The sequence below is a fragment of the Sesamum indicum genome, linkage group LG1 (assembly GCF_026168435.1).
Source record: "Sesamum indicum cultivar Baizhima isolate 11 linkage group LG1, ASM2616843v1, whole genome shotgun sequence".
In the NCBI taxonomy this organism is placed as follows: Eukaryota; Viridiplantae; Streptophyta; class Magnoliopsida; order Lamiales; family Pedaliaceae; genus Sesamum; species Sesamum indicum.
In genome coordinates, this window is record NC_142657.1 from 20,091,665 (window position 1) to 20,117,781 (window position 26,117).

A 26,117-nucleotide genomic window follows, 5' to 3' on the forward strand; every position below is an offset into this window, starting at 1 on the left:
GGTGTTTTCTTACGACACCTCTTTGCTGCCTCTTTCTCTCTCTAGATTATTGTTCTCACTCCACCGCTAATATTACTTTCTTTGCTTACTTTCCACATACACACACAGATAATCACTAATCAATTATTCTACTTCTACAAGTTTCTCTTCTCTGTTTTTCTGCTGTATCTATACCTCTTCCTTTCACTCTAGAGCCAGAGAAAACTGAGTTTTATTTTCAAGAAACTTCACTCTGCTGTCAAGAACTGGTTTTGGGGTCATTTTAATGGTAATTTTAGCCTGCTTTCCCGGAAGAAATCTTGAACTTGGGGTCTTGTAGAAATTGGTTTCTTGATGTTTTTGTGCTTTCTTTTGATTGTCTGGTGCGAGTTCATGTAAAGAAAATATTAGAAAAGTGGAGTCCTCTGAGTGAATGTTCGGTTTTCTTGGTTTTGTTGGGATTGCATGATCAAGAATTGGATATTCTTTATATGGGAGCAACTTGATGGAAGTGAATATGTTGGTTCTTTTTGGTTGAGGTAAGAGGAAAAGGAAAATTTTGCTGTGCCGATTCCTTGTTCTTGTACTTTTGTTTTCTTTACCTTCAAGAAACGTATGGAGGGTTTAGCAGTTTCGAATTTGAGTTTTGTTTTTTTTTGTTGATTGAAGACAATGGTAATTTCTTGGATTTTTGTCTCCAGAATTGCATGTTGCTCTCTGTGTGTGTCTATTAGTCTCTCACGCTCTCTTTATCTCCTCCTGAAGAGAGTAGATATCAATTTCTTGGACACCAAGAAATTGATGGTGTTTCTAGAATCCTGAGACTGAATACTTTGGTTTTGATTCTTAGAGAAGAAACGGTTCTGACCACAAATCCCTGTTGTTATAATGTTATTTTACATTGTGCAAAGGTTTCATATAGTTTTTTACTATTAACTCTTGTCAGGGTAGAGTGGTTTACAATTTTATCCACTTCTTAAGTACTTAATGAGTTGGGACCTTTATCCATAAAAGGTTTGCTTTAAGTCGTCTGTTCTATGTCCCACATAACATGGTACTCTGAGTGTAATATAAGTTGTGGTTTGCTATAATGCAGGTGTCTTAAGATCTTCTTAATGTTTTCTCTCACAGGCAAAATAAAGAGAGTTCAAGTTCTTTTCTAAAGGTTTAAGGTTAAAATGGCTTATCAGAGAAGGGGGTCCGACATGCAGCCGCAACGGCGGATTCTGCGGACTCAGACGGCTGGTAATTTAGGGGAATCAATGATGGACAGTGAGGTGGTGCCATCATCTTTGGTTGAGATTGCACCGATTCTCCGTGTTGCCAATGAGGTTGAGCCCATCAATCCTCGGGTTGCTTACCTTTGTAAGTCTTAAAACATTTTTCCCTTTCTTGATAAAGTTAGAACTTGAGTTTGCTATAATCTTTTATCTTTTATTCATGAGAATCTGCACTCTGGTTTTCTGAGTCATTCCTGTACTTTGGACCAATTTCGTCTTGTGTACCGGAATAAGTGATAAAGTTTTAAACACGGATGGTGGCAGTATACTTTCAACTTTCTGGTAGTATTGTATTTAAAAAAAGGTTGAAAGTCTTTCCAGAATTTACAGTGCCACAACATCATTGTCATGTTTCCAAGGCACATTAGTAAGGCATAGCCCTTCTCGGTTGAAGGATGTTACAGAATTCGGGGAATCTCAAAGCTAAAAGATCCACTCCTTACCCAAGTTCCCACTGAAGCCCGAGCAGATTTTGTGATTCTGTTATTACTATTGTTACTGAAATTAAAAGATAATTCAAAAGTGAATCAAACACTTATGGTTTTACTAATATGATTAAGTTCAGGTAAGGCTGGAACTTCTTTTTCCTTTTATCTTGTACTGGTTCATCTAGGTTGATTTTATTTTAGTTCGACTCTTTGTTTCTTAGACTGTAGTTTCATCGTACATGGATTCTTGGCCTGTTTATTTCCTGTTACTGCAATGTTGTGAGACATTGATTTGCTCAACTTTCAGAACATTGTTCTGGTTTCCTGCTTCCAATAGAGAAAAACATGAAAACCAAGATGCTCTCAGAACTTAAATGCGCTTCTATGCTATTTGAATATTGATGCCTGTGGTGGAATCAGGTCGGTTCTATGCCTTTGAGAAAGCACACAGGCTGGATCCAACATCTAGTGGACGTGGAGTTCGCCAGTTCAAAACTGCACTTCTTCAACGCCTTGAACGGGTACATCATATTTTAGAGCTGCAGTTTATGTGATTTGCTATTTTAAATTTTTGGATTTCACTTAAGATGGCTGTTATGCATAAAGAAAGATTCCATATATCATGCGGAGCTAAGTTCTTAAAGTCACTCAGCTTTGTGGAATACGTTTTGATACTTGTTGGTAATTGATCAATGAGGGATCTTCTTTCTTACCATGGGAGTTCCAGGAACCTGTAGCATTTTGGTTATTGATTTTGTGGATCAAATTTTGATTGTTCATATATTTCTTCTATGATTGTGGATGCCCTTTTGTTTAGTTAGTGTTATGATCAATCTATAACTCAAATTGATGGGACAACTTCACATACATTTGACAATGATGAATGATCTAATAAGTTGTTATATACCATACATGTTGTCTCCAAGATGTTATTCAAGTTGATGAATGAACTTATACTTATATGAGCATGTGTATATCTATGCAGGTATATATGGATATATATGTTAGGCATTTATGTACAAGTAAACAAAATTAAGTTAATCTTTCCTTATGTTTAATTTTATAAACCCAGCCACCTGCTTGGGATGATCAACTCTTTCTTGAATCTGGGGTTACACAAGTGTAAAGGCATTTGGATTAGATATCAATGCGAAATCTTTGAATCAGTTGATGGCCAGAGTGGAATGATCTTGTGTTCTAAATGATATATTTAGGACAGCTAAAATTTTCAACCAAGAAAATTCTATTTGAGATGATCTTTTTGGCTTGGATAATTTCTATTAATGAGGATCTGGTTATCATTTTCTGAAATTGATAAGAATAACATCATTGTACTATAAAAATTTGAATCATCTCCTTCTTAGACCTGGAAAACTTTCATGGTAATTATTCCAAGGGTATATTACAACCACCCCCCTAGATTTGGCACAATACAAATTTGTTTGGAAAATTACTAGTACTCGTGAGTTTAACGTCCGTCTAACAACGAGCTTATGCCGTAGCCTCAATTAAGTTTCCATTAAATTTTTGTGATGAACTAGTCAAAATGACCTTTTGGATTATAAATTATAATTTTTTACTGAATTTTTGGAATTTTCGAAAGTATTTTTTCGACTAATATGCCTTATCGATATTTATTTTACCCAGCCTCATATATATTCTTTTAATATATTTTCTCACTTTCTTTTTCGGGAAGAAGAAATTGCAACAAGGGTTTAGTAGTATTTTCCGTCGCTACATAATTATTTTTCGCTTGAGGGGGTATTTCTATTTTTCCGAACAACGAGGGGTATTCGTAATTATGTTAAACCTTTGGGAGGTAGCTGAAATGTACCCCTATTCCAATGAAGCCATACATTGGAATAGACTGCACATGCTGCTGGTAACATTGATATAAAAGAAGAGACAGCATGGAACTTCAGGTGTAGCCAAGTAGATGAAGATGAGTTCTTTCTGGACTATGCTGCTCCTGCTTGGACTCAGTTTAGAGTATCTCATCTTATTCTTTTGTTAAAATATGGGAATCGAGATTTTTTAGGATCGTTTCTACTGTCTGAGAGTTTGCTCAAGAAGTTTGTTATTGGGAAAAATTGCACTTTTAGTCCCACATGATAGGGTGTGTTGCACTTTTGGTCCCACATTTTGGGGCTCAGCACATTTAGTCCCATAGGATCAATGTTGTAGCATTTTTTGGTCCCATAGAATTAAATTATGGCACATTTGGTCCCATAGGATAAAATTTGTAACACATTTGGTCTCGTAGAATATAAATAACTTTATATCCTACGGGACCAAATGTGTCACAATTTTATTCCAAAAATGTTACAATATTTATTCTATGGGACTAAATGTGCTAAGCCCGTAAATCATAGACCAAAGTGCAATACATCCTATTGCGTGGGACTAAAAGTGCAATTTTCCTTTTGGTATTTGTACATTAAACTAACTGTAAGAGTCAGAATAATATGGAACCTGATGTGAGAAACTGTAAGAAGTTTGGTAATGCATTAAGACACTGAGAAATGTGATGGAACCGGATGTGAGAAATGGATGCTAGCACATTGATTGAGACTGCTCTGTGTAGGTAAGTTCTATGAAAAAGGAAGAAGTAACATGCAGGGAGAAATTCTAAGTTGAAGTGGCTAAAGAATGTTTATTCATCCAAGGAGGCTTGTTGTCTGAAGAGAAGGCATGGTATGCTGTAAGATAGGGTTATCATGTTTCTTGGTACTCCAGTCATCATCTTGGGAAGAGTGGCTTTATGCTTGGCATCGGTCTTTACCTGGTTAGACTTTTCTAAGAAAGTTTGGTGAAGGTTTATAAATCTTGGAAAACTGTGTATGCATATGTATCATCATATTAGGACTTGTCCTCCTAGTGCTGAATTTAAAACACTGATCCCAATCCATGCATTTGTGGAGTCACAAATATAGCAGTTTGTAGCAGTTGAGCAAGTTTTCAATATATATATAACTGGTTACTTTGAGTAGTAATTAACTTGCTGGAAATGAAGACATACTAGGGGTTACAACAAAACAAAGCTGCCGGTATTGTCAGTCAGCATATTATGTGGCTGACGTAGTTGACTAGCTACACAATATAGTTTTTTAAGATGCTAGATTGTTCTTGAAGGTTACATTGTGTAAGAGAGAAATCAGATTTGGACCTTACAGGCTGTAATTGATTACGTTCGTAATGTCAAATATCTGTCTGAAGTGGCTCATGATACCATATACTGCATTTGCTTGCCATGTTATCTTTCTGTTAAGGTTCTTGAATCAGGTTTTTCTCTAATGCCATGGAACTATTTAACATATATCATGAGGTAAGAAGCAACATGTATTACTCACAATTAATTCTACAGAATATCTTTATTGCAGTACTTTATTTTTCCTTGGAATACTCCAACTCTATCTGGAAGGAAAAATGCTTCTAATAATTTTCTTAAACTAAATTCTAATATTAAATATCCCATGGAAGGAAAATGAGACGACATTAACAGCAAGAAAAGGAAGTGATGCAAGGGAAATGAAGAGTTTTTATCAGCATTACTACAGGAAGTACATCGAGGCTTTGCAAAATGCTGCAGATAAGGCAGATCGGTTAGTAACTTTTGAGTATAATTTTCCCTCTTTTATGATTTTATTTGTTTTGATTTTATATTATTTATATCTCTGATACAGTGCTAGACTTACAAAAGCATATCAAACGGCTTCTGTGCTGTTTGACGTCTTAAAGGCAGTCAATTTGACAGAAGCTGTGGAAGTGGATGATGAGGTAATGTTCCAGTTTTTTGATTTATTTCTTTATTTTTTTTGCATGCTGAACTACTAAGCTATGGGTTGCCCCTAGTGTCATTTTGTGGATTGTAACTTGGGATTGGGTCATGGTATTACTTCTTGCAGTTTATAGTTAAACGTCTGAATATCTATTCATATCCACGTGCAGATTCTGGAAAAGCACACCAAGGTCACAGAAAAGACTCAGATATATGTGCCTTATAATATACTTCCACTTGACCCCGAAAGTTCACATCAAGCAATCATGAGATATCCGGAGGTCAAGTGCTGCTCCTTTTGCATAGGCTTGGATTGCAGAACAGCGAAATTTATCTAATTCTTTTGATAACTTCCGTTTGGGCAGATTCAAGCTTCTGTTGCTGCACTCCGCAACACAAGAGGTCTTCCCTGGCAAGAGGGGCACAAGAAGAAAGTGGATGAAGACATTTTAGACTGGCTTCAGGCTATGTTTGGTTTTCAGGTGCAAATATTCATCATGCTAACATTTTCAGCAGGCCGTCCGGGTATTGATAGTATAACAATGTCAAACATGGTGTGAACAGCGATGGAAGCGGTTCAATTCTAAGAATTAAGTAATATGATACATCAGGCTTACATTCTTGCTAGTAATTAGTGAATCAAGAACAAATTCATATATAAACAAAAGATATGCCTGTGCAAGAAAAGAGTGACAAATATTTTCAGTACATACAGATAGTCAATCTTTGTGAAGATGAACTTAAAAGAGAAAAAGCTGCGACTCAGTGCTTTGTATATGTTGTGAATGGTCGTGTTGGGAGCTTCTCATCTTCAATTCCAATCATTAATCAATTACTTTTGATGCGCTGTGATTTAGCTGACTCTTATTACTTACAGTCGGATATATTTGAATATATAAGAATATGTATCCTAAAGTCTTGGTACCCACTTGAGAGCATTCAACTGCTATCTTCAGATATGGTTTGAAGCAGGAGTACTGGTACTCTCTAGATTTGTCCAAAATCTATTTTCTAAAAGAGGTTGCTACATTTTTTGACTGTAGAAGGATAATGTGGCAAACCAAAGGGAACACTTGATTTTACTACTAGCCAACGTACATATTAGGCAACCAAAGCCTGATCAGCAGCCCAAGGTATTTGCTTGCTTATTCAGCTCACTTTTTGACATGATAAGATGTTCTAATTGTTTAGAGAGTTGTCTGATGTTGTCTTTGATTTAGTTGGATGATCGGGCACTTACAGAAGTCATGAAGAAACTTTTTAAGAACTACAAGAAGTGGTGCAAGTATCTTGGCCGCAAGAGTAGCTTATGGTGAGGGCAAGTTTGCTTGTGTAAAGTTACTAGGTTTCTGATTGTATTCTATTTACCATAGCTGCTCTATGTTTCTTTTCGTAACCTATATCTATGTTGTTCAGATTAAAGGTGTTAAAATAGAGTTAATATCTTTAAATTTATTATCTCTGCCTACACTATTCTAACTAATTCTTTGCCCTTCAGTTTATGTCAAACTGTTATCACAACTTCTATTATTTTCTTTTGATAGGCTGCCAACCATCCAACAGGAAGTTCAGCAACGGAAATTACTATACATGGGTCTATATCTTCTTATTTGGGGAGAATCTGCAAACTTGAGATTTATGCCCGAATGCCTCTGCTATATATATCATCATGTTGGTATTCATTTAGTCTTGTTTTTTCCTAGATATATGTTGACATTCTTCTTATATACCTTAACACTCTTGTTTGACTTGTCTGTGAAATTGTCAGTATGCTAGTATGCTAGATGCTCCAGTCTTCTATTTTCTAATAGTATTTATCAGAGGATGATGGTTTTATAAGTTTCTTTGTTTAGAACTGCTACCTATAAGGAACAGGTAGTCCTGTTACTTTGTAATCTCTTTGGTTCCTATTTCTTACTATCCGTGGCATATAGAATAAGGAATTTCCCTTGCAAATAATGATCTGTGAGGAGAAATTTTCTCCAGCTATGCGCAAGAGCCTTGATATCTTGTAGAGAGTAATAATGAATCTTATTTTGCCAGGGACAATTACTGTTAAAGTATTTAGTCTCCGGTACTTTGTACATTTGCATAATGAGTGAGCTTAGAAGCTTTTAATTGTCTTAAGTGTGAATTTTGCGACATAATTGAGCAAATTAGTCAAATTTCATTTAGTCATATGTTAATTGGTAAATTGGTTCTGTTTTTATGCTTGTTATCTCCAGCTAAAGATACTTTTCAGTCACAAATAAGGAGTGAGAGAACTTAATTTTTATTGCCTGAGATGTGGCCCCGTTTCCCGGTACCACTTCTAAATGTTACCACCTGTAATGGGTCGATTTGAACGGTTTATGCTTTTGTTGCAACTGAATCAATGTATTATTGCATCTAGAGAAAATTCATTTTAGTTCAGTATGTCTGTTAAGAGACAATATATCGAATGGTAAGTAACATATGTAGATAATTACTGAATTCTCAGTAACGAGAGTTAACGGAGAAAATCTTTGTAGTGTATGTTTGAGAATAGTCATTCAGAATTTTATCTCACTGATAATTAAATTTGTACCAAAGATTCAAAATTCTAGTCTATCTTGGGGTTTTTAGATCAGTACATTTATCTCTATGGTGCAAGAAAGCTGGTTAGCATATTACACCAATGCTTGCATGTTTTGAACACAATCAAGAGTAAGGTCAGTAGTTAGTGAATATTGTATGGATTTATTATCAAGCTATGGCTGTTGATGGTGGTATATATACTGGGTTTAATGATTGTATAAAAACTATATAAAATTCAAATGGACCCTAGTAATCTGTTTCTTCTGACAGACTACTTGACCCACCACTGGTGAAACACGTGTCAAGTCCACTAGCGAAGCATATTGTGACATAAAGGTGGCTACATACTGTGGATGTTTACAATGTTCTAATTGGTAGCATGTATTTTATTTGGCGCCTTCCAGTAAGATGTCCATGGAGAGTGCTCCGGTGGTGGGCACAGGAGCACCTAGAATATATGAGGATGGTTAGGTGATTGACAAATTTAAAATTTATGTCTGAAATTGGAAATGTGTGCCTGAATGTGGCCTTGGAAGAAAAGAGCTAATTATATATCTACAGGTCTTGTAGATGGTTCCCTTTTTCTTCTAAAATCCAAGAACACACAGTAAGCAATGTTGGGATTTTATAGTTGAGGCTCTTTGTATTTTAGGATGCTGATGCCATGCAGAATTTAGTAGAGGATGATACTGCTGCTTTCTTCTGCAGTCTTGCGGAACGTTTTTCCTGTCAAACTTATTGTATGTTTAGTGTATCTGCAACAAGTGAAGTATTTCTTTTGCTTCCTGGATGTATATTAACTTCATTCGGTTCTGTTTAGTGTATCTGCAACATGTGAAGTATCTAATTCATTTGTTTATCGAACTTTTCTACTTTACTGTCGGCGAGTGATTGTATTTCTAATACTTCCTGGATATGTGTTAACTTCATTTAAACTCATAATTCTTTTAGATGGCATTTGAATTGTATGGCATGCTCGCTGGAAGTGTTAGTCCCATGACAGGTGAACATATCAAACCTGCCTATGGGGGTAACAAAGAGGCTTTCTTGAAGAAAGTTGTAACTCCAATTTACAACATAATAGCTAAGGTGATGCTTCTAGCTTCAGTTCTTGGGGTTTCTAAGGTCATTCTGTAGGCCAAGATTTATAGGTGGATATCTATGATTATGTATTCATGCTTCCTAGGAAGCTAGACGGAGCAAAGGTGGGAGATCCAAACATCCCCAGTGGAGAAACTATGATGATTTGAATGAATACTTCTGGTAATTTTTATTTTTCCTTTTAACAAGCTTTGGGGTGTTAGCATGTAACTTATCTGGTGATCAAATTGTAGGTCAGTTAATTGTTTTCGACTAGGTTGGCCAATGCGTGCTGATGCTGATTTCTTCTGCCTTCCCATAGAAGATATCCTCGCTGAAAGAAGTGAGGTAAGCATTATAGTTTTTGGGATGTAATTTAATTCCACATGCATCTGTACTTTTATTTCCTCTAATAGTAATATTGATAGATAACACATGCCCTAATTCAGTAGAAAATTTTGTTACAATTGGTCACAATTTACTTTACTTCCTTTTGAGTGAATTTATTACTTTGAACTTTGTTTTTGTTAAAGACATTAACTATTAAATTATAGACAGTTAGGCCAAACAAGAGGTCCTGAGTTTGAACCTTAGCACTTCCCATTTGTGAAAAGTGGTTTCACATGCTAGGCTTCAGAAAGGTATACTGCCTACACAGGTGCCTACACCTACGTGTGAGGAGGCTTGTTAAAGATACTAAAATATTAAATGATTCTCCTGTGATGAGGTGGTCATTCAATAATTCTAACTTTTTCTTACAATAAACATTATTACTTTATATGTTTACCCTAACAATTCTTCACTTGGAAAGAAATCCAAGTTCCATCTTATAAAGCATGGGGGCAGAAATTGGTATTACATTCATAAATGGATTTTGGTCGTAATATCAATGACCATGAAATCAATAAAGATTTCATCCAAAAATGATTATTTTTATATTAGCTTCACTATGTTTCATTGATGTGCAAAAACATGTCAATTTCAATTTGCCTTTGGCTTCGATGAAATAATTTCATACTAGTGGATTGTGACAATGAACTGGAAATTCTCTTTTGTGGTAATCATCCTATTCACAGCTTCCAGTTAAGTATCATGGTTTGTGCACCAACTTAGACTGATAGCATTAGTAAGTTTTATCCACTGCTAAAAGTCTACTGAGTTTCTGTTTTCTATTAGACCAAAATTCAGACTGTCTGAACAAATCTGATTTGGCAATTGGAGTGTTTCAGATGGAATTATACGTACGGTTGGATGGTGTTGTAATATTTGGCTTGTGATGGTCGTTACTTTTGTAGTTCGTAAGTAGTTATTCTGTTACTAATTGATTCGAGCAAGTGTGAATAAGGTGGTCTAAATTTTCAATTTCATATTCACCAAACCACTGGGTGGTGTCTGATTAAAAATGATACCACACTATGGTACTTTTATTCAACATATTAACAAGTTTCAACGTCTTCTTGTCTTAATGCGTGATGCGGCAGCATTTGTGGGTAACACTCTTCAATCTAGATCCAACTTAAGCTACATGGTTTTCCAGGTTTGATGATCATCTGATTATAGAGTTTAAGTACCAAAATCAGTCCCTAAACCGCCCATTAATGTGGTCTTTGGCAAGCTATAGATTCCGCACAAGAACTAAGATAAGAACACCAACTTATGATGGTAACAACTTGTTCATCAGCTACAATTTTGACAAATAAATAACTTATGTAGTCCCATTGTTGTGGTGAGTTCATGTAAGGAGAGTGAGATCGAGAGAGTGAGAAGGATAAAATGGTGGTGGCAGCAGGTAATGACTCCTGTGTAGGACTAAAGGAAGGAAAAAAGAAATATCAAAGAAAGCAAAACAGGGAGCAGAAACCACGGAATGGTGCCGGTGATAGTTGGATAAGTAAAGAGGACAAACATTTCTTATATAAGGGCATGAGTCCATGTTTGTGAATTTTCGCAGTAAGAGGACAAACAGTTCAAGAGACTTTTCATATGCCATTTTGTGGTTGTGATTTTTGTTGAGCATGCCAATGTTTTGATGGTACTAGTTAACAACTACGATAGTTTAAGTTGACAATATTAGGTTTTTAAGGTTGTTTTATACTTGAGTATCACGATATTGTTCAATGCTGCTAATTGTTTGTCTTTCTTCTGAGTTTTGCCTTACCTTACTTAAACGACTTTACAGTGTTGCATCTGCCCTCTGATAATCTGTGATACTCAGGACAATATATCTGTTAAAGGAGATCGATGGATCGGAAAAATCAACTTTGTTGAGATACGCTCATTTTGGCACATATTTAGGAGTTTTGACAGGATGTGGAGCTTTTTCATTTTGTGCCTGCAGGTAATGTTGACTTTCAGGCATGTTTATTCTTCTTACCATCTTAAGTCTCCTGCTACCTAGCTAATGTATCATGCGTTTTTTGAAATGAATTTGAACTGAAGGCAATGATTGTCCTCTCTTGGAATGCATCTGGTAATATAAGTGCTATATTTGAGGACGATGTGTTCAAGAAAGTTTTGAGTATCTTCATTACAGCACCGATACTAAAACTCGCACAAGGTAATTAGACAAGATGCTAATCTCTCGTTTTTTTGTTTACTTGCGTAGTTCTAAACTTTCCCTGCGAGTTATAAATTATGAGAGTTATTTGCGTCCATCTTTTGGTGAATACTTTTCTGGTTGATGGAGTTTTCGGACTCATCAGATTAGGAGCAGGCATGAGAATGGCAACCCACCTTAGTTAGGAATTTATGATGATCTCCCTCCTGCAACATTTGCCTCCATTATTTTCTTTCACATATTTCCCCTTTTCTTTCCCCCCAGATAGTTTAAACTTATTTTATGGTCTTTATATGTGTTGATTCAATGTCAGTATAATAAATTGCCTCAATTTGGAAGAGGATAATTTGTGAGTTTTGCACCCTTGGACAAGATTGTTCCTTTACCATTAGAATGTTCTCTGTTAAATTCTATTACATCTATATTAGATACTTTAATTTTTCAACGTTGTTATGCAGCTGTTCTTGATATCATTATGAGCTGGAAAGCAAGGATGAGTATGTCACTGCATGTGAAGCTCAGATACATACTAAAGGTTGTCTCAGCAGCAGCATGGCTGATTGTGCTTTCAGTGACTTATGCATATGGGTGGAAAAATCCTCCCAGATTTGCGCAGACCATTAAGAACTGGTTTGGCAATGGTCAGGGTTCCCCTTCTTTATTCATCATTGCGGTTCTGATTTACTTGTCTCCAAATATGCTCTCTGCTTTGTTATTTTTGTTTCCATTCATCCGGAGGTACCTTGAAAGATCAGACTACAAAATTGTGAGGCTCATGATGTGGTGGTCACAGGTATACAGACCTCCGTTTGATCCTAATTTGTTTAGTTTGATGTATCTGTCTGCCAGAATATCTGTTAATTCTTCGACCAAGTGCATATTATGTTCTCACTCTTGCAATTTGATGTTTCCTGCAGCCTCGGCTCTATGTTGGAAGGGGGATGCAAGAGAGCACATTTTCTGTTTTTAAGTATATAATCTTTGATAGTCAGAAAGAATTCATTTAAAATAGTCGCTTATGGTTCCTTATTTGAATCTTGTTGGTTTCACTTTTCAGATACACAATGTTTTGGGTTCTCCTATTGGCAGCAAAGTTGGCATTTAGCTTTTATGTAGAGGTACCTTTTCCAAGTCTGTTCGTGTTTAAAGTGTTGTAAATATTATGCAAGCATGAAACGATGGCGTATCTGGTTTAGTTAATTTAACTGCTCTATGTTATTGTTGTTGTTCCCTGATCTTCACTATTTGTGGTAAAAATGGTAGCAGTAGAGAAGGGAAAATTAATTACATTAGAAGTTTGATATGCATTGTCAAAAGATGTCTATAGCTGAGTAGGGTTGAGTTCTAAACCCTGTGACGATGAAATTGGTTGCTGACACAAATTGGGATTTTCTTGGTTGCAGATAAAGCCTCTTGTTGGTCCAACAAAAGAAATCATGCGCGTTCGCATATCACATTATGAGTGGCATGAGTTCTTTCCTCGAGGTGGTTGTTAGTTATGTTTGTTCAATGTGTAAGTGAATGCACAAAACTTATGAAGACAAAATGAAAGATTAACCTTTTGTTTGTTTTTCAGCCAAAAACAACCTTGGAGTAGTTATTGCACTTTGGGCTCCCATTATTATTGTATGTTCATGTATATCCTTGTAGCAGTCCCTTTTTACATGTTTTCTGTACACCTTTCTTCACAATCGCTTAATCATGATGCCTTCCAGGTATATTTCATGGACACTCAGATTTGGTATGCTATCTTCTCCACGATATTTGGAGGTATATATGGAGCATTTCGCCGTCTTGGAGAGGTAGGTCGAGGTTCCATTTCATTGAGATCAGTTTTATAAGGATGAATTCCTGTTTCAGACTCCTATATAACAATAACTCCTATAGGAAACATCATCCTACAAACATGACCGTCTATCAAATAACTGTCGAGTTCAGTAGTTTTTAGTTCTTCAGCAAGATCACTCTCTTCAGAGTGCTCCCTCTTTATGTGGGGAGCGAACTGTTCAGTTATCATTTTATCTATCTCTGCTTGCAAGTTGTGTAAGTAGAACTTTTCCCACCCTTATGTGTGAATGTAACATCCAAGAGTAAATGACATTTGTAGAAATTTTCATATCATATGTGAAAGTTTTGATTTTTATGCGTGACTTCCTTTTTGGGCTTGAGTATTGTACCGAGTCTCTTTTGGATGTAAATAGTGAGTCTCTTTGGTTGTTACATAGTGTTTAGCATGTTTTGTGTATAATGTAATAATGGTCTTCTGTTCATTTTTGGCTATCTTATCATTTCACTTTATGAGTTCTTCATGCGGCTAGTCTCCCATATCAAACAGTTGATAGATCCAGCTTCTACCTTGCACCATGGACCTGCATTTTCTTGTATAAGTTTTCTCAATGCCCGTCAATACACATATGCTGCTAGGCTGGACAAGTCTATCTGCCATGACAAAGTTATGCTACTTCAACTTCTTTATTATTTTCAAAGCAATCCAGAAGTCATTCTTTTGTTGCTTTCAATAATTGGCTTCAACTAGCCAGAATGCAAAAAAATTATTTTCTGGATGTTTTCTCTTACACAATAGCAAGTCTTAACACATTCTGTGATTCAATAACAGCATCTTATCCATTGGCATAACTTCCAACAGAGATCTCCCACCCTAAGGTGTTTCTTACCCATTCCTACAGTTGGCTTTACTATGTTTGCTTGTTTTCCATTTAATTTGATTTTTGACTGAAGAATTTCAAGGTAAAGAGTAATCAATTGTGTGGTTCTCTTTCTTTCCAACAAGTCAAAATCTGTTTCACACACACACACGCATATATATTTATGTTATGTATATGTATATATTTACTTTGAGATAATGAGCCTCATGCAGGATTCCGAGGCACTAACCTCTTGATGTGTTAGTTACTGATGAAACATGATGTTCATTGGATGGCATTTTTGTTTATCAACTTCAGTAGTCAATATTACAATTTCTGGATTCTGTTGATTATATCTGATGCCATTTGTTTATCACCCTCATATGGAAAAGTTGCCTCTAATCTTTCCTGAAAATTTATTCTGCATTTTTTATTTATGTTTGAGCTGATTAAGTCCATGCACTGCCCTCAGATTCGAACATTGGGGATGCTTAGGTCTCGCTTTCTATCATTGCCTGGTGCTTTCAATGCCTGCTTGATTCCAGCAGAAAAAGATGAAAAGCCTAAGGGACTGAAAGCCACATTCTCCCGCAAATTTCCTGAGGTTTAGTTATGATACTTTTCACAATTAACTCCAGAATATACTTCTTTCCTGTTTTCCGTACTGGAAGATCCATAGCTTGAATTGAAGTTCACTATCCTCTGCAGATTCGGTCTAATAAAGAGAAGGAAGCAGCAAGGTTTTCACAGATGTGGAATAAAATAATTGAAAGTTTTAGAGAGGAGGATCTAATAAATAACAGGTAACTGATTGTTCTCCCAGAAACGGAAGTACTATTTTCATCTTAGAGAATTCTTCTTTCTATAGAAGCATTTTTCTTCTATTTATCTTGGTGTGATTGGGTGTCACTGGATCAAACAGGGAAATGAACCTATTACTTGTGCCATATCGTGCTGACCGTGAATTGGACCTTATCCAGTGGCCTCCATTTTTACTAGCTAGCAAGGTGGGCCCCCCAAACTGCTTTCTTTCTTAATCTTTAAGCAAACAATTTCATTTACCATTGTTTTCTTCTGTAGCTTCCTATAGCCCTTGATATGGCAAAAGATAGCAATGGGAGAGATAGGGAGCTGAATAAGAGATTGAACACCGACATATATATGCGCTGCGCCATTCGTGAGTGCTATGCCTCTTGTAAAAACATTATCAACTTTTTGGTTCTGGGAGAACGTGAGAAGCTGTAAGTTTACCTCTGGAAAAAAATCAAAACTTTCCTATGTTGATTATCACGTTCTTAAATCACCTTATGTTGCTTTTCATTTGATGACTTCAGCGTCATAAAGGAGATCTTCTCCAAAGTTGATCACCACATAGAGGAGGGTGATCTGTTACGGGAACTTAATATGAGTGCTCTCCCTAGCCTCTACGATAATTTTGTTCAGCTGATAGAATACCTGGTAAAATTATTGAGAATGTGATTACACCAGATGACATTGTTCAAGAGTCTCAGAGTAATTAATTCTATTTACACCCTGCAGAGAGAAAATAAAAAAGAGGACAAGGATCAAGTGGTAATTGTCTTGCTAAACATGCTCGAGGTTGTGACTAGAGACATAATGGAAGACACTGTTCCTAGGTAATGATATGAAAAAGCTACTTATGCGCAGATACTAGCATGCTAATGTGGAGGCACTTTGCTCATTGTTTTTCTCTTGTAGCTTACTTGATTCCAGCCATGGTGGGTCCTATGGAATGCATCAGGGGATGACCCCTCTTGATCAACAATATTCTTACTTTGGGATGCTTCATTTTCCTGTAACAGAAGAAACGGAGGCATGGAAAGAGAAGGTAAGTAACATGGGAGTTCCTCATTTGACAAAACCTGGGAAATCCGTGTTTATTTATTCAGGATGCTAGCAATTCTATTTTATGATCATGAACTCAGATCAGAACAGCAAGGTGAAGCTGTAACCATAAAAAATGAATTTCTCTAAGGATTCAAATACAGGGAGTACGGGTGGATGGTTTCCATTTATGTATCCTAGAAAAGGTTGTTTTATGTATCGGATTAGATGACTTCATCTGCTACTCACTCTGAAGGAATTAGCTATGGATGCTCCATCCAATTTATGGTCTATGGATGATTTTCATTTATCTGTCCTGAAAACTGGTGGTTTTATGTATCAGATTAGACGACTTCATCTCTTACTCACTGTGAAGGAATCGGCTATGGATGTTCCATCCAATATAGAAGCCAGGAGGCGCATTTCATTCTTCTCAAATTCATTGTTTATGGACATGCCTGCCGCTCCCAAAGTTCGCAATATGCTCTCCTTTTCGTAAGGCTTTTTCAGATCAAAACCTTATTCTGGAATTATATGTTTTACTTTAGTCAGTGTTAACATATGCTGATTTAGGTTTCCATTATGCATTTGTTTCCCTACTTTTCTGTTCACAATTTAACATCATTACATCATGGCTGATACATGCTTTCTCATGTACTGCTTGACAGGGAGAACCTCTATATGAAAAGATAGTATGATATGAAAAATGAGGGTGACTTTTTCTCTGAGAATCAATTTTTACTGTTCCATATTTGAATGCAAGCAGTTCATTCAACTAGTAGTTGCAAAATATATCTGCTGGTCAATTTTCTGGTCTCTATGGTGATGATAAATGGAAATCGTTCATGCTTCCTTTCTCGGCGCTTTTTCAACTTGAAAACATGGATGACATGACATTTTGAATGTAACAACTTCAGCCGCTGTAGATATGATTCCTGGATGTGCCTTTCAGGATAGAGATCTTAGTAAATTTCCATTTGTAAAAGTGCAGTTATTGTGGAAACGAAGAGTTCTTGGGGCTTTATGGTGGATGTTGACCAGATGAATTATTAATAAGCAACTTGATGAGAATGACACTGTTGACTCATTTTCATGCTTCGAATTAACTTTACCTTTTCATTCTCTGTAGCATCTTAACTCCTTACTATGATGAAGAGGTTCTTTTCTCGATGGATTTGCTGGAAAAGCCAAATGAAGATGGTGTTTCGATATTATTTTATTTACAAAAGATATTCCCAGGTATGTTTCATGATTCTTGATACTTGATGGTGCCTTGTGCAGATACTAGCATGACTTGGTAACTTACTGATATGAACAAATCTTCCAAATTGCTCAGATGAATGGGAGAATTTTCTGGAACGGGTTAGTTGCAGCAGCGAGGAGGATCTCAAGGGAAATGTGAAACTGGAAGAAGAGCTAAGGTTATGGGCATCATATAGAGGACAAACATTGACCAAAACTGGTAGTCATTTTTTTATGCTTTCTTCAGGTCAGATCTTTCGTCCATTGAATTATTATATGCTCATCCCATTTGTGCTCTGGTACAGTACGAGGAATGATGTACTATCGGCAAGCTTTGGAACTTCAGGCTTTTCTTGATATGGCGAAGGAGGAAGGTGCTCAAGGAATTTATTTTTCATAGTTCCTTTACTGTCAACAGAACCAGTGATAGTTGTAATGTGTATTGGGTAATGCTTGGAACAGATTTGATGAAAGGCTACAAGGCTGCTGAACTAAATACTGAGGACCAAGTAAAAGATGAAGGTTCATTACTTTCACAATGTCAAGCAGTGGCAGACATGAAATTCACATATGTCGTCTCATGCCAACAGTATGGAATTCAGAAAAGATCTGGTGATCGCCGTGCCACAGATATTTTGAGGCTCATGACAAAGTATTGATCCTTTAATTTGTTTAACTTCTGTTGCAAGTGGTTAGGTTTTCAAACTGGAAGAGATCTTTCATAATTTTGTGAGCAGGTACCCATCTCTTCGGGTAGCTTATGTTGATGAGATTGAAGATACGGGTGGAGATAAAGCTGGTAAAACAGTTGAGAAAGTGTACTATTCCGCACTGGTCAAAGCTATGCCAAAATCTGTTGACTCATCTGAGCCAGAGAAGTTAGACCAGGTACAAGTTTTAATTTACTTAAGTTTTTAGTCTTGTGCTACATATATGGCAGGAATGCTTAGTTAAATTTAGTAAACTAAGCTTTTGCATGTTGATCTTTTGTTGCGCTTTCAAATTGTTTTCCTGGCCCTGCAATATCTAGCATATAACTGTTATTTTAATGCTATATCATAATAATAACCACCATCCAAATGTCCTTCCCAGGTTATTTATCGAATAAAACTTCCGGGGCCTGCCATATTGGGTGAAGGCAAACCAGAGAATCAAAACCATGCCATAATCTTTACCCGCGGTGAAGGCTTGCAAACAATTGACATGAACCAGGTAACTTATTCGTGATATGTTGAGAAAATGGATTAACCACACTCTTAACCTTATGTAATCATGAATGTTTCATTTCCAGGACAACTATATGGAAGAAGCCCTCAAAATGAGAAACCTATTGCAAGAATTCCTTAAAAAGCATGGTGTAAGGAAACCAACGATTCTTGGACTTAGGGAACACATTTTTACTGGAAGGTATGGCCACTCAAGGACAGGAAGAAGTAGATTTCTATTCCCAATCGAAATTCGGTAGTTTGTTAACCTTTCGTTGTCTATTTGTGCAGTGTCTCTTCACTTGCCTGGTTTATGTCAAATCAAGAGAATAGTTTTGTGACCATCGGCCAAAGGTTGCTGGCCAATCCATTGAAGTAAGTTCCTGGTTACCCATATTTGTTTATGTTTTCATTTTCAGTTTTCAGTTTTAAGTGGAAAATATGTGTTTTCAATTTTGTATACATTTCGTGTGAAAACGAGGATATGTTTGGATTAGTTAATGAGATTGTGTTCTACATTGGTGTCAAATCAGCATATTTCCAATGGCAATACGAGTAAACAAAAACTGAAAATGAAAACATAAACAGACAAGATTTATTCCAAATCTGGATTGCAACTTCTGCATCTTCCTTTGTCATGCCTTATTGGATTTCCAAATAAAGCTTTTGTATATAATTTTATTAATTATGTTTCAACATTAGTTGAAATATATTTTAAGCTTGTTATTTATCATAATTATGGTTACATTGTTCTTTAATTTTTCACTTTGAAACATTATTGTATAGAAATATTAACTCTCAACTTTCTATTGCAACTTTAGATTTCATCTTTTTCTTTCTAGTTTTATTCATATGATCTAATTAGTATTATCCGTTTTTTTATTCAATAGTTATTATCTTATTTTTTCAATATTTTCCGTGTCGTATTTGTTATCATTATTTTAAAGAACAATTGGCATAGACGTAAATTTAACAGCTTATATAACGGATATTTCAAATATTAAAAATCAATAAGTAAGATATTTGGGTGTTTTTAAATTTTTCATAAGCTACAGTTGCATAAAATCCGTGCTATTATTTGCAAATATCTATTTTTATTCGTTATTTTCTAGACTATATCTCTTTTTTGCTTAACTATCCAGCACTTTTTTCTATTTATTACTTCATGGTTACTAAGTTGATAGCCGGTGTGTTCGACTTACGTAATATGTAAGTATAATTATATGGTGAAGTTACTCTATAATTACATACTTTATGTGGTTGTTTAAAATCTTACTTTAAAATGTTGTTGCATATTATTTATTCACAATATTTCGAAGTTTTTGCTTCTTTTTGTAACATTAACTCTATGGCATTATATTTTTTCTTTTGCTAATTCTTTATCAATTTTTCATTTCTAAGTTTTTAAAATTGATTGATTTTATACTAATTATTAGTTACTTTAAGGAGAAATTAATATAAATAGAATAACTTTTAGTATCAAAATAAATCTATTTTGTATCATGAGGTCATGTCATTATGTTAATTATATTTCGACTGACTACTCTATATAGGTTTTGAGTTTGATTTTTGTTGAATATTGTGCATACCTTTCTTGCCTATCGTGTTAACCGGTTTTATATACAAATGTTCTTCTTTTGTGGGACGTAGACTAATGTGGTGTCTATACTATATTTTCGATTACCTAGTATATTTTGTCCTTACGACTTTCAAAGTCTTTATTTTATGGATCTCCTACAACTAAGGAATTTATTTTAAGCTAAGCATTTCTCTTCGATTGCATGATGAATATTTTTTAGATGTACCAAAAGATGATCCAAGATGAACCATTTCCTTTTACCTTTGTGAGAAGCTATCATTAGCTCCTTCCCCTTTCCTTCTTCTTATCATTCTTCTTATTAGAGGATTGATTCTAGTGAAAGAGCCTACTCCCACCTAACTACTTTCAACCATTTGATTGCTTGATATTGTGAAAAAAGTATTGGCACAAAGTAAAAATGCAATATATAAAGAATCGTCTAATAAAATAAAGCCATAGCATAATACCCTCAACTTTCAAGATCACTATTTGATGAGATTGATGATTTTTTATTTGCACTTTTATGATGTTAATTCTTTAAACTGTTCTAATACTTTTTGAAGTTCTAGCTTAATAGTGTACATATTCAATGCAGTTTATTTACTATGTTATCATATATGTTTTGGTAAATCAAAATTTTCTTAAAATATGCAAAATTTCTTCCAGCAAACTGTTAAAACTGAAATGTTTTGTTTTAGTTGGAAATGGTTCTTCTAACATTATGTCTAAATAATTTAGGATTAGGACTATTAAATAGTCTCTGATAAAATTGTCTTTTATAATTAAATCTTATTTTATTATTTAGAAAGAGGAATTAAGTAACGGTACAAGTATCTTACAATAGAATAAAGACATTATAATTATACTTCTACAATTTTCAAAACTTTACCGGATAAGGAATAAAACTAGAAATTCTTTAAAATTTCTTTTTGGTTTGGTTAATTTTAATCTAAATCCATAAAAGCAAGGGGTGTTGAAAATATTGCATTTTAAAAAATGGTCTGGTTGTAATTTTGGAAGTTTGAAAGAGAAGCTGGTAATTTGGCAGACCAAGTGAAGGAAACCTTGCTTGCTAAAATTCTTCACAAAGAAGCCACAGAATAGTTGAGATTTGGAATTCCATTTTCCAAGATGGTTTTCTTTTCCTTTTTGTCAGTGATCTTGAAGACTACCTTTGTGTTGCCGCTTTCTGTTTACGGTTCTGCTCCCTATGTTTTGGATGTAAATATAACTAAGTAAATGTAATTTAAGAAATATTTAGATTTTTTAATTGGCTAAGCCATTTACAAGTCTCATCACCTTTTCAATTCTCTGGCTACTATTTATCCATTGTATTCATTTTGTATTGTTCTCTGGTACTTCAGGGTTCGCTTCCATTATGGCCATCCAGATGTATTTGACAGATTGTTTCACCTGACAAGAGGTGGTGTCAGCAAAGCTTCTAAAATCATCAACTTAAGCGAGGACATATTTGCAGGCATCATATATTCTTAAAACAACCCTTTTCTTCATCCTAAAGAATTTTGTGTTTAAGCTGTCTCATGTATCAATTAATGTCTGTGAAGGTTTCAATTCCACACTTCGTGGAGGCAATGTCACTCATCATGAATACATACAAGTGGGTAAGGGAAGAGACGTGGGTCTCAACCAAATCTCACTCTTTGAAGCAAAGATAGCCTGTGGTAACGGGGAGCAGGCTATGAGTCGTGATATTTATAGGCTTGGGCACCGGTTTGACTTTTTCCGGATGTTATCATGCTATTTCACTACAGTGGGCTTTTATTTTTGTACTATGGTATCATTCACACCATTCCTGATTTATTTCACAATGTTGATGATCTTAAGTTCGTATCTGAATTTGTGTTTTGTTTTGACAGCTTACTGTGCTAATAGTATATGTATTTCTCTATGGTCGTCTTTACCTTGTTTTAAGTGGGCTTGAAGAGGGATTGAGTAACCATCCAGCAATACGAGACAACAAACCTCTTCAAGTTGCTCTTGCTTCTCAGTCGTTTGTGCAAATTGGGCTCCTAATGGCTTTGCCTATGATGATGGAGATAGGTCTTGAAAGGGGTTTCCGTAATGCATTAACTGATTTTGTTCTAATGCAACTACAACTTGCTCCTGTATTTTTCACATTTTCTCTTGGGACTAGGACCCATTATTTTGGCCGAACCTTGCTGCATGGGGGTGCGCGATATAGAGGCACAGGCCGAGGATTTGTCGTATTTCACGCGAAGTTTGCTGATAACTACAGATTGTATTCCCGGAGCCATTTCGTCAAGGGAATTGAACTGATGATATTGCTTCTTGTGTACCATATATTTGGACGAGCATACAAAGGGGCTGTTGCATATGTATTGATCATTGTGTCTATATGGTTCCTGGTTGGCACATGGCTTTTTGCCCCTTTTCTCTTCAACCCTTCGGGGTTCGAATGGCAAAAAATTGTGGATGACTGGACTGATTGGAACAAATGGATGAATAATCGTGGAGGCATTGGTGTTCCTCCAGAAAAGAGTTGGGAATCTTGGTGGGAGAAAGAACAAGAGCATCTCTCTCATTCTGGGATACGTGGTATTATTTTTGAGATATTGCTGTCATTACGTTTTTTCATATATCAGTATGGACTAATTTATCACCTGAGCTTCACCAATACCAAGAACTTTCTGGTAAGATTTCGATTCATCATATGAACTTCATGTGTTCTATTTTCCCTTTAAGTGTAGCTTTCACTTTTTATCAGCTATGGCAATTACTACTTGTTGCTTCTTGCCAGGTATATGGTCTGTCGTGGCTAGTGATCGTGGCGGTCCTGCTAATTATGAAGGTAAGAACTACTATTCAACTACTCTTTGTATTGGTTTGCGTGCCTTTTCCTGAGCATGACAGTAGCAGTAATCTGTGAGGAACATTAGAAAGTCTTGAAGGCTGATTTGTGAATTGAACAGTAACACCATGAATAAATTTCACATAGGTCTTGGTATATCATCATAAAAGACGAAGAGCAAACATAATGGATCATCAATTAAATACTACCCTAACATCATAAAGATAATGGCATCATAGATAACTTAAAATTTCTGTTGGCATGAAAAAATCACTCATACAAGCAACAAAAACCAAGCAACTATATGATAATTAAAATCAAATAAGTATTAAATATAAACTTGTCCTGAGAAGCAATTAAAAGAAATAGCAAACAACTAAATTGAGCTCCTAAAATATTTGGTTGGTGAACCTCCAAATGAATTTGATATAAATCAATATCAATCAGAAATTCTAAAAATAAAAATTTCGCATATTCATAGACATTTTAAACGAACTAGTAAAATTTGATGCAGGTTATGCATATTTTAAGGTTCTTTTTTGTATTTACTTTAGAATACTTTTTTCTTGATTTTGCTCATTAATTTCTTTTAGTGTTTAGTTTTGAATTAATAATTTTTACACTTTTTAGATATTTGCATTATATTTTTTGTGATTGCATAACAAATGAAGAGAATTTAGTGTGTATTTTATTTGCATGCATCTAAATTCTTTTGAAGATAATACTTAGCTTTAAAATCATTTACCTAGTTCAATTTTGTCATTCTTATGATTAATCTGAAATCCTGAATTATTATATTTTATCTGTTCATAATATTAAGTGTTATTTAATTTTTGTTTTTCACATTTAATCATCAAAATTGATTACATCTTCTATCTATATTTCAACAATTATGAGAAACTCACTATTCATTAACTCAAAATAATATAATTTAGATTTGAAATCTTGAATTTGAATTTAAATTTGTCGTATAAAAGTTTTAATATCTCAATAAAATGCAACAACTGCCTCGGATGATTAGTATATGTTTATACTCACTACATCTTTACTAAAATAAAGTGTGTTTCTTGAACACATTTGACTGTTACTTTAAGTGTTATAAGTTTGTAATAAGTATTAAGAAATAAAAAGAGTATAAAATACTAAAATATCATAATAATGTATTTGAATAACTAGATGTGAAAAATTAAGTTAAATACTATGAAAAAAATTAATTATAGATCCTATTGTTATCCATATGAAAAAATTGAAAAGATAAATTTTGCAAAGTCAATCATATCATTCATTTGATTCAAGTTTAATTTAAAATTATATAAATACTTCTATTGATTAGTCTTATTTAATATGTTAGAAGTAATTTTTTTTTACTGATATTTTATATTCATAAATAAATTTTGAATTCAAATAAAAGAATTAATTGGTTTCTAGGAAGTGTTTGGTGAGTTTTATGGGCATGGCTGCAGAACGACTCAAAATAGAGAAAGGTTGAAGATTTTGGAGGAACCTAAGTGCTTTGCAGGCAAAAGAGTTCCTCTGCTAGAGTAAAGAGTTGGCTGCTGAGACTTGGTATAAATAGAGGGATGTTAATAAAATAAAATGAAACCGTGGAAGAATGGAATGATGAGTGTGCGCCTTTTAGCCATCTATTATGCAGTTTTTGAGTCCTACACTATCAGAGACAAAACACATGCTGGATATCAAAATTTCTGTAACATTATCAAGCTTAGAAGTGAAATCAGTCAAAATGGGGAGTAAAGGACAAGTCAAATTATTGTTTGCTTTGAGGTGTGCTAAGCACTTGAATTAATGTTATGAGGGCCCAACAAGCTTGAAGGAGTTGAAGCATCCTGTTTACTTTCAAGTTTCAAATTGCTGTTTTTGGAGAGAGAAGAATTAGAGCACTTAATCAAACAAAGTATTTCAATTTCATTAAATTACAAAAATATCATTGTAATTTTGGGTCCTACTTAATTTTGTAATTGGATAGCCTGTGCTATGTTCATCTATATTTGACTGACTTCGCACTCATTCTAATTTTCACTATTACACCTGTTGATTTTCTCTCGTAATAGCTTTTAGGTTTAAGTAAAATGACTGCAGTTCTTTACAAACACGACTAATTTTCCTTTATATAAGTACTTATGATGATTAAAAGCTGGGGGACTTCGGGGCTGAGAATAGATTTCGGTTGAGGTTGCTACTAAGTCGTTTGCTATTTTTTCCATGTGCACTAATCATGCTGCACTTTGCAGGTTGTTTCACTTGGTAGGAGGCGATTCAGTGCTGATTTTCAGCTCGTGTTTCGATTGATAAAGGGCCTTATTTTTCTTTCATTTGTTTCTATCTTGATTACCTTGATCGCTCTTCCTCACATGACATTCCGGGATGTTATAGTTTGCCTTCTGGCTTTCATGCCAACCGGATGGGGATTACTGTTGGTAAAACTAATTCTGTCGCTTGTTCTTCTATCTTTTGATCTTTATTCTCTTTCTTGAATGTCAAATTATGAGCATTGTTTTTTTATTTATTTATTTATCATTATTACTTTTGTTTTGAAAAAAAAAAAAAAAACAGATTGCACAAGCTTTGAAACCTGTAGTTGATCGGGGTGGATTCTGGGGATCAGTACGAACACTTGCACGAGGTTATGAGTATATAATCGGATTGCTATTATTCACTCCAGTGGCGTTCTTGGCATGGTTCCCGTTTGTTTCTGAATTCCAAACTCGAATGTTGTTTAACCAAGCTTTTAGCAGAGGTCTCCAGATATCTCGTATTCTTGGTGGACCAAAGAAGGATCGCTCGTCCAGCAACAAGGAGTAACCAGGTGGTTGCAGAAGGAATATATCCTTGTATGCATTGGTTTCACTTGGCTTGTCAAATCGAGAGGAGTGACTTGTATGCCACATACTGTGTGTATAGATAGGACTGGCTTATACTGATTTTATTTTTCTGGAGTCGTGTGGGAAATATTAGACCGTTGCAGTCTGTATATAAATAGTGTGGATTTTGCTGTTATATTTGTAATTATTAGTCATTTTTATGCTGGTGTTTTATGTACAGTTGAGCGGAATGAATAGTGGAAGGAAGTTCGGGTGGTTGTGTTTCTTTCA

At 35.1% G+C, this 26,117-nt stretch overlaps 1 protein-coding gene across 1 annotated transcript; it reads left to right on the top strand.

The window, feature by feature from the left end:
• LOC105168545 (callose synthase 1) lies at positions 1-26,117 on the top strand. Its single transcript, XM_011088679.3, has 43 exons — positions 1-268; positions 1,111-1,344; positions 2,108-2,208; positions 5,168-5,289; positions 5,371-5,464; positions 5,636-5,746; positions 5,831-5,947; positions 6,509-6,598; positions 6,686-6,777; positions 7,010-7,136; positions 8,973-9,110; positions 9,208-9,284; positions 9,356-9,449; positions 11,317-11,439; positions 11,541-11,658; positions 12,117-12,451; positions 12,576-12,628; positions 12,716-12,776; positions 13,062-13,143; positions 13,235-13,284; positions 13,374-13,460; positions 14,776-14,907; positions 15,012-15,106; positions 15,226-15,310; positions 15,384-15,544; positions 15,638-15,761; positions 15,843-15,940; positions 16,023-16,152; positions 16,492-16,643; positions 17,278-17,387; positions 17,485-17,610; positions 17,696-17,764; positions 17,853-18,042; positions 18,128-18,278; positions 18,483-18,602; positions 18,682-18,797; positions 18,887-18,970; positions 21,539-21,651; positions 21,740-21,969; positions 22,052-22,846; positions 22,954-23,004; positions 25,257-25,442; positions 25,579-26,117. The coding sequence occupies exons 2-43, from the start codon at positions 1,158-1,160 to the stop codon at positions 25,825-25,827; spliced, it is 5,826 nt and encodes a 1,941-aa protein (XP_011086981.1). The 5' UTR covers positions 1-268; positions 1,111-1,157; the 3' UTR covers positions 25,828-26,117.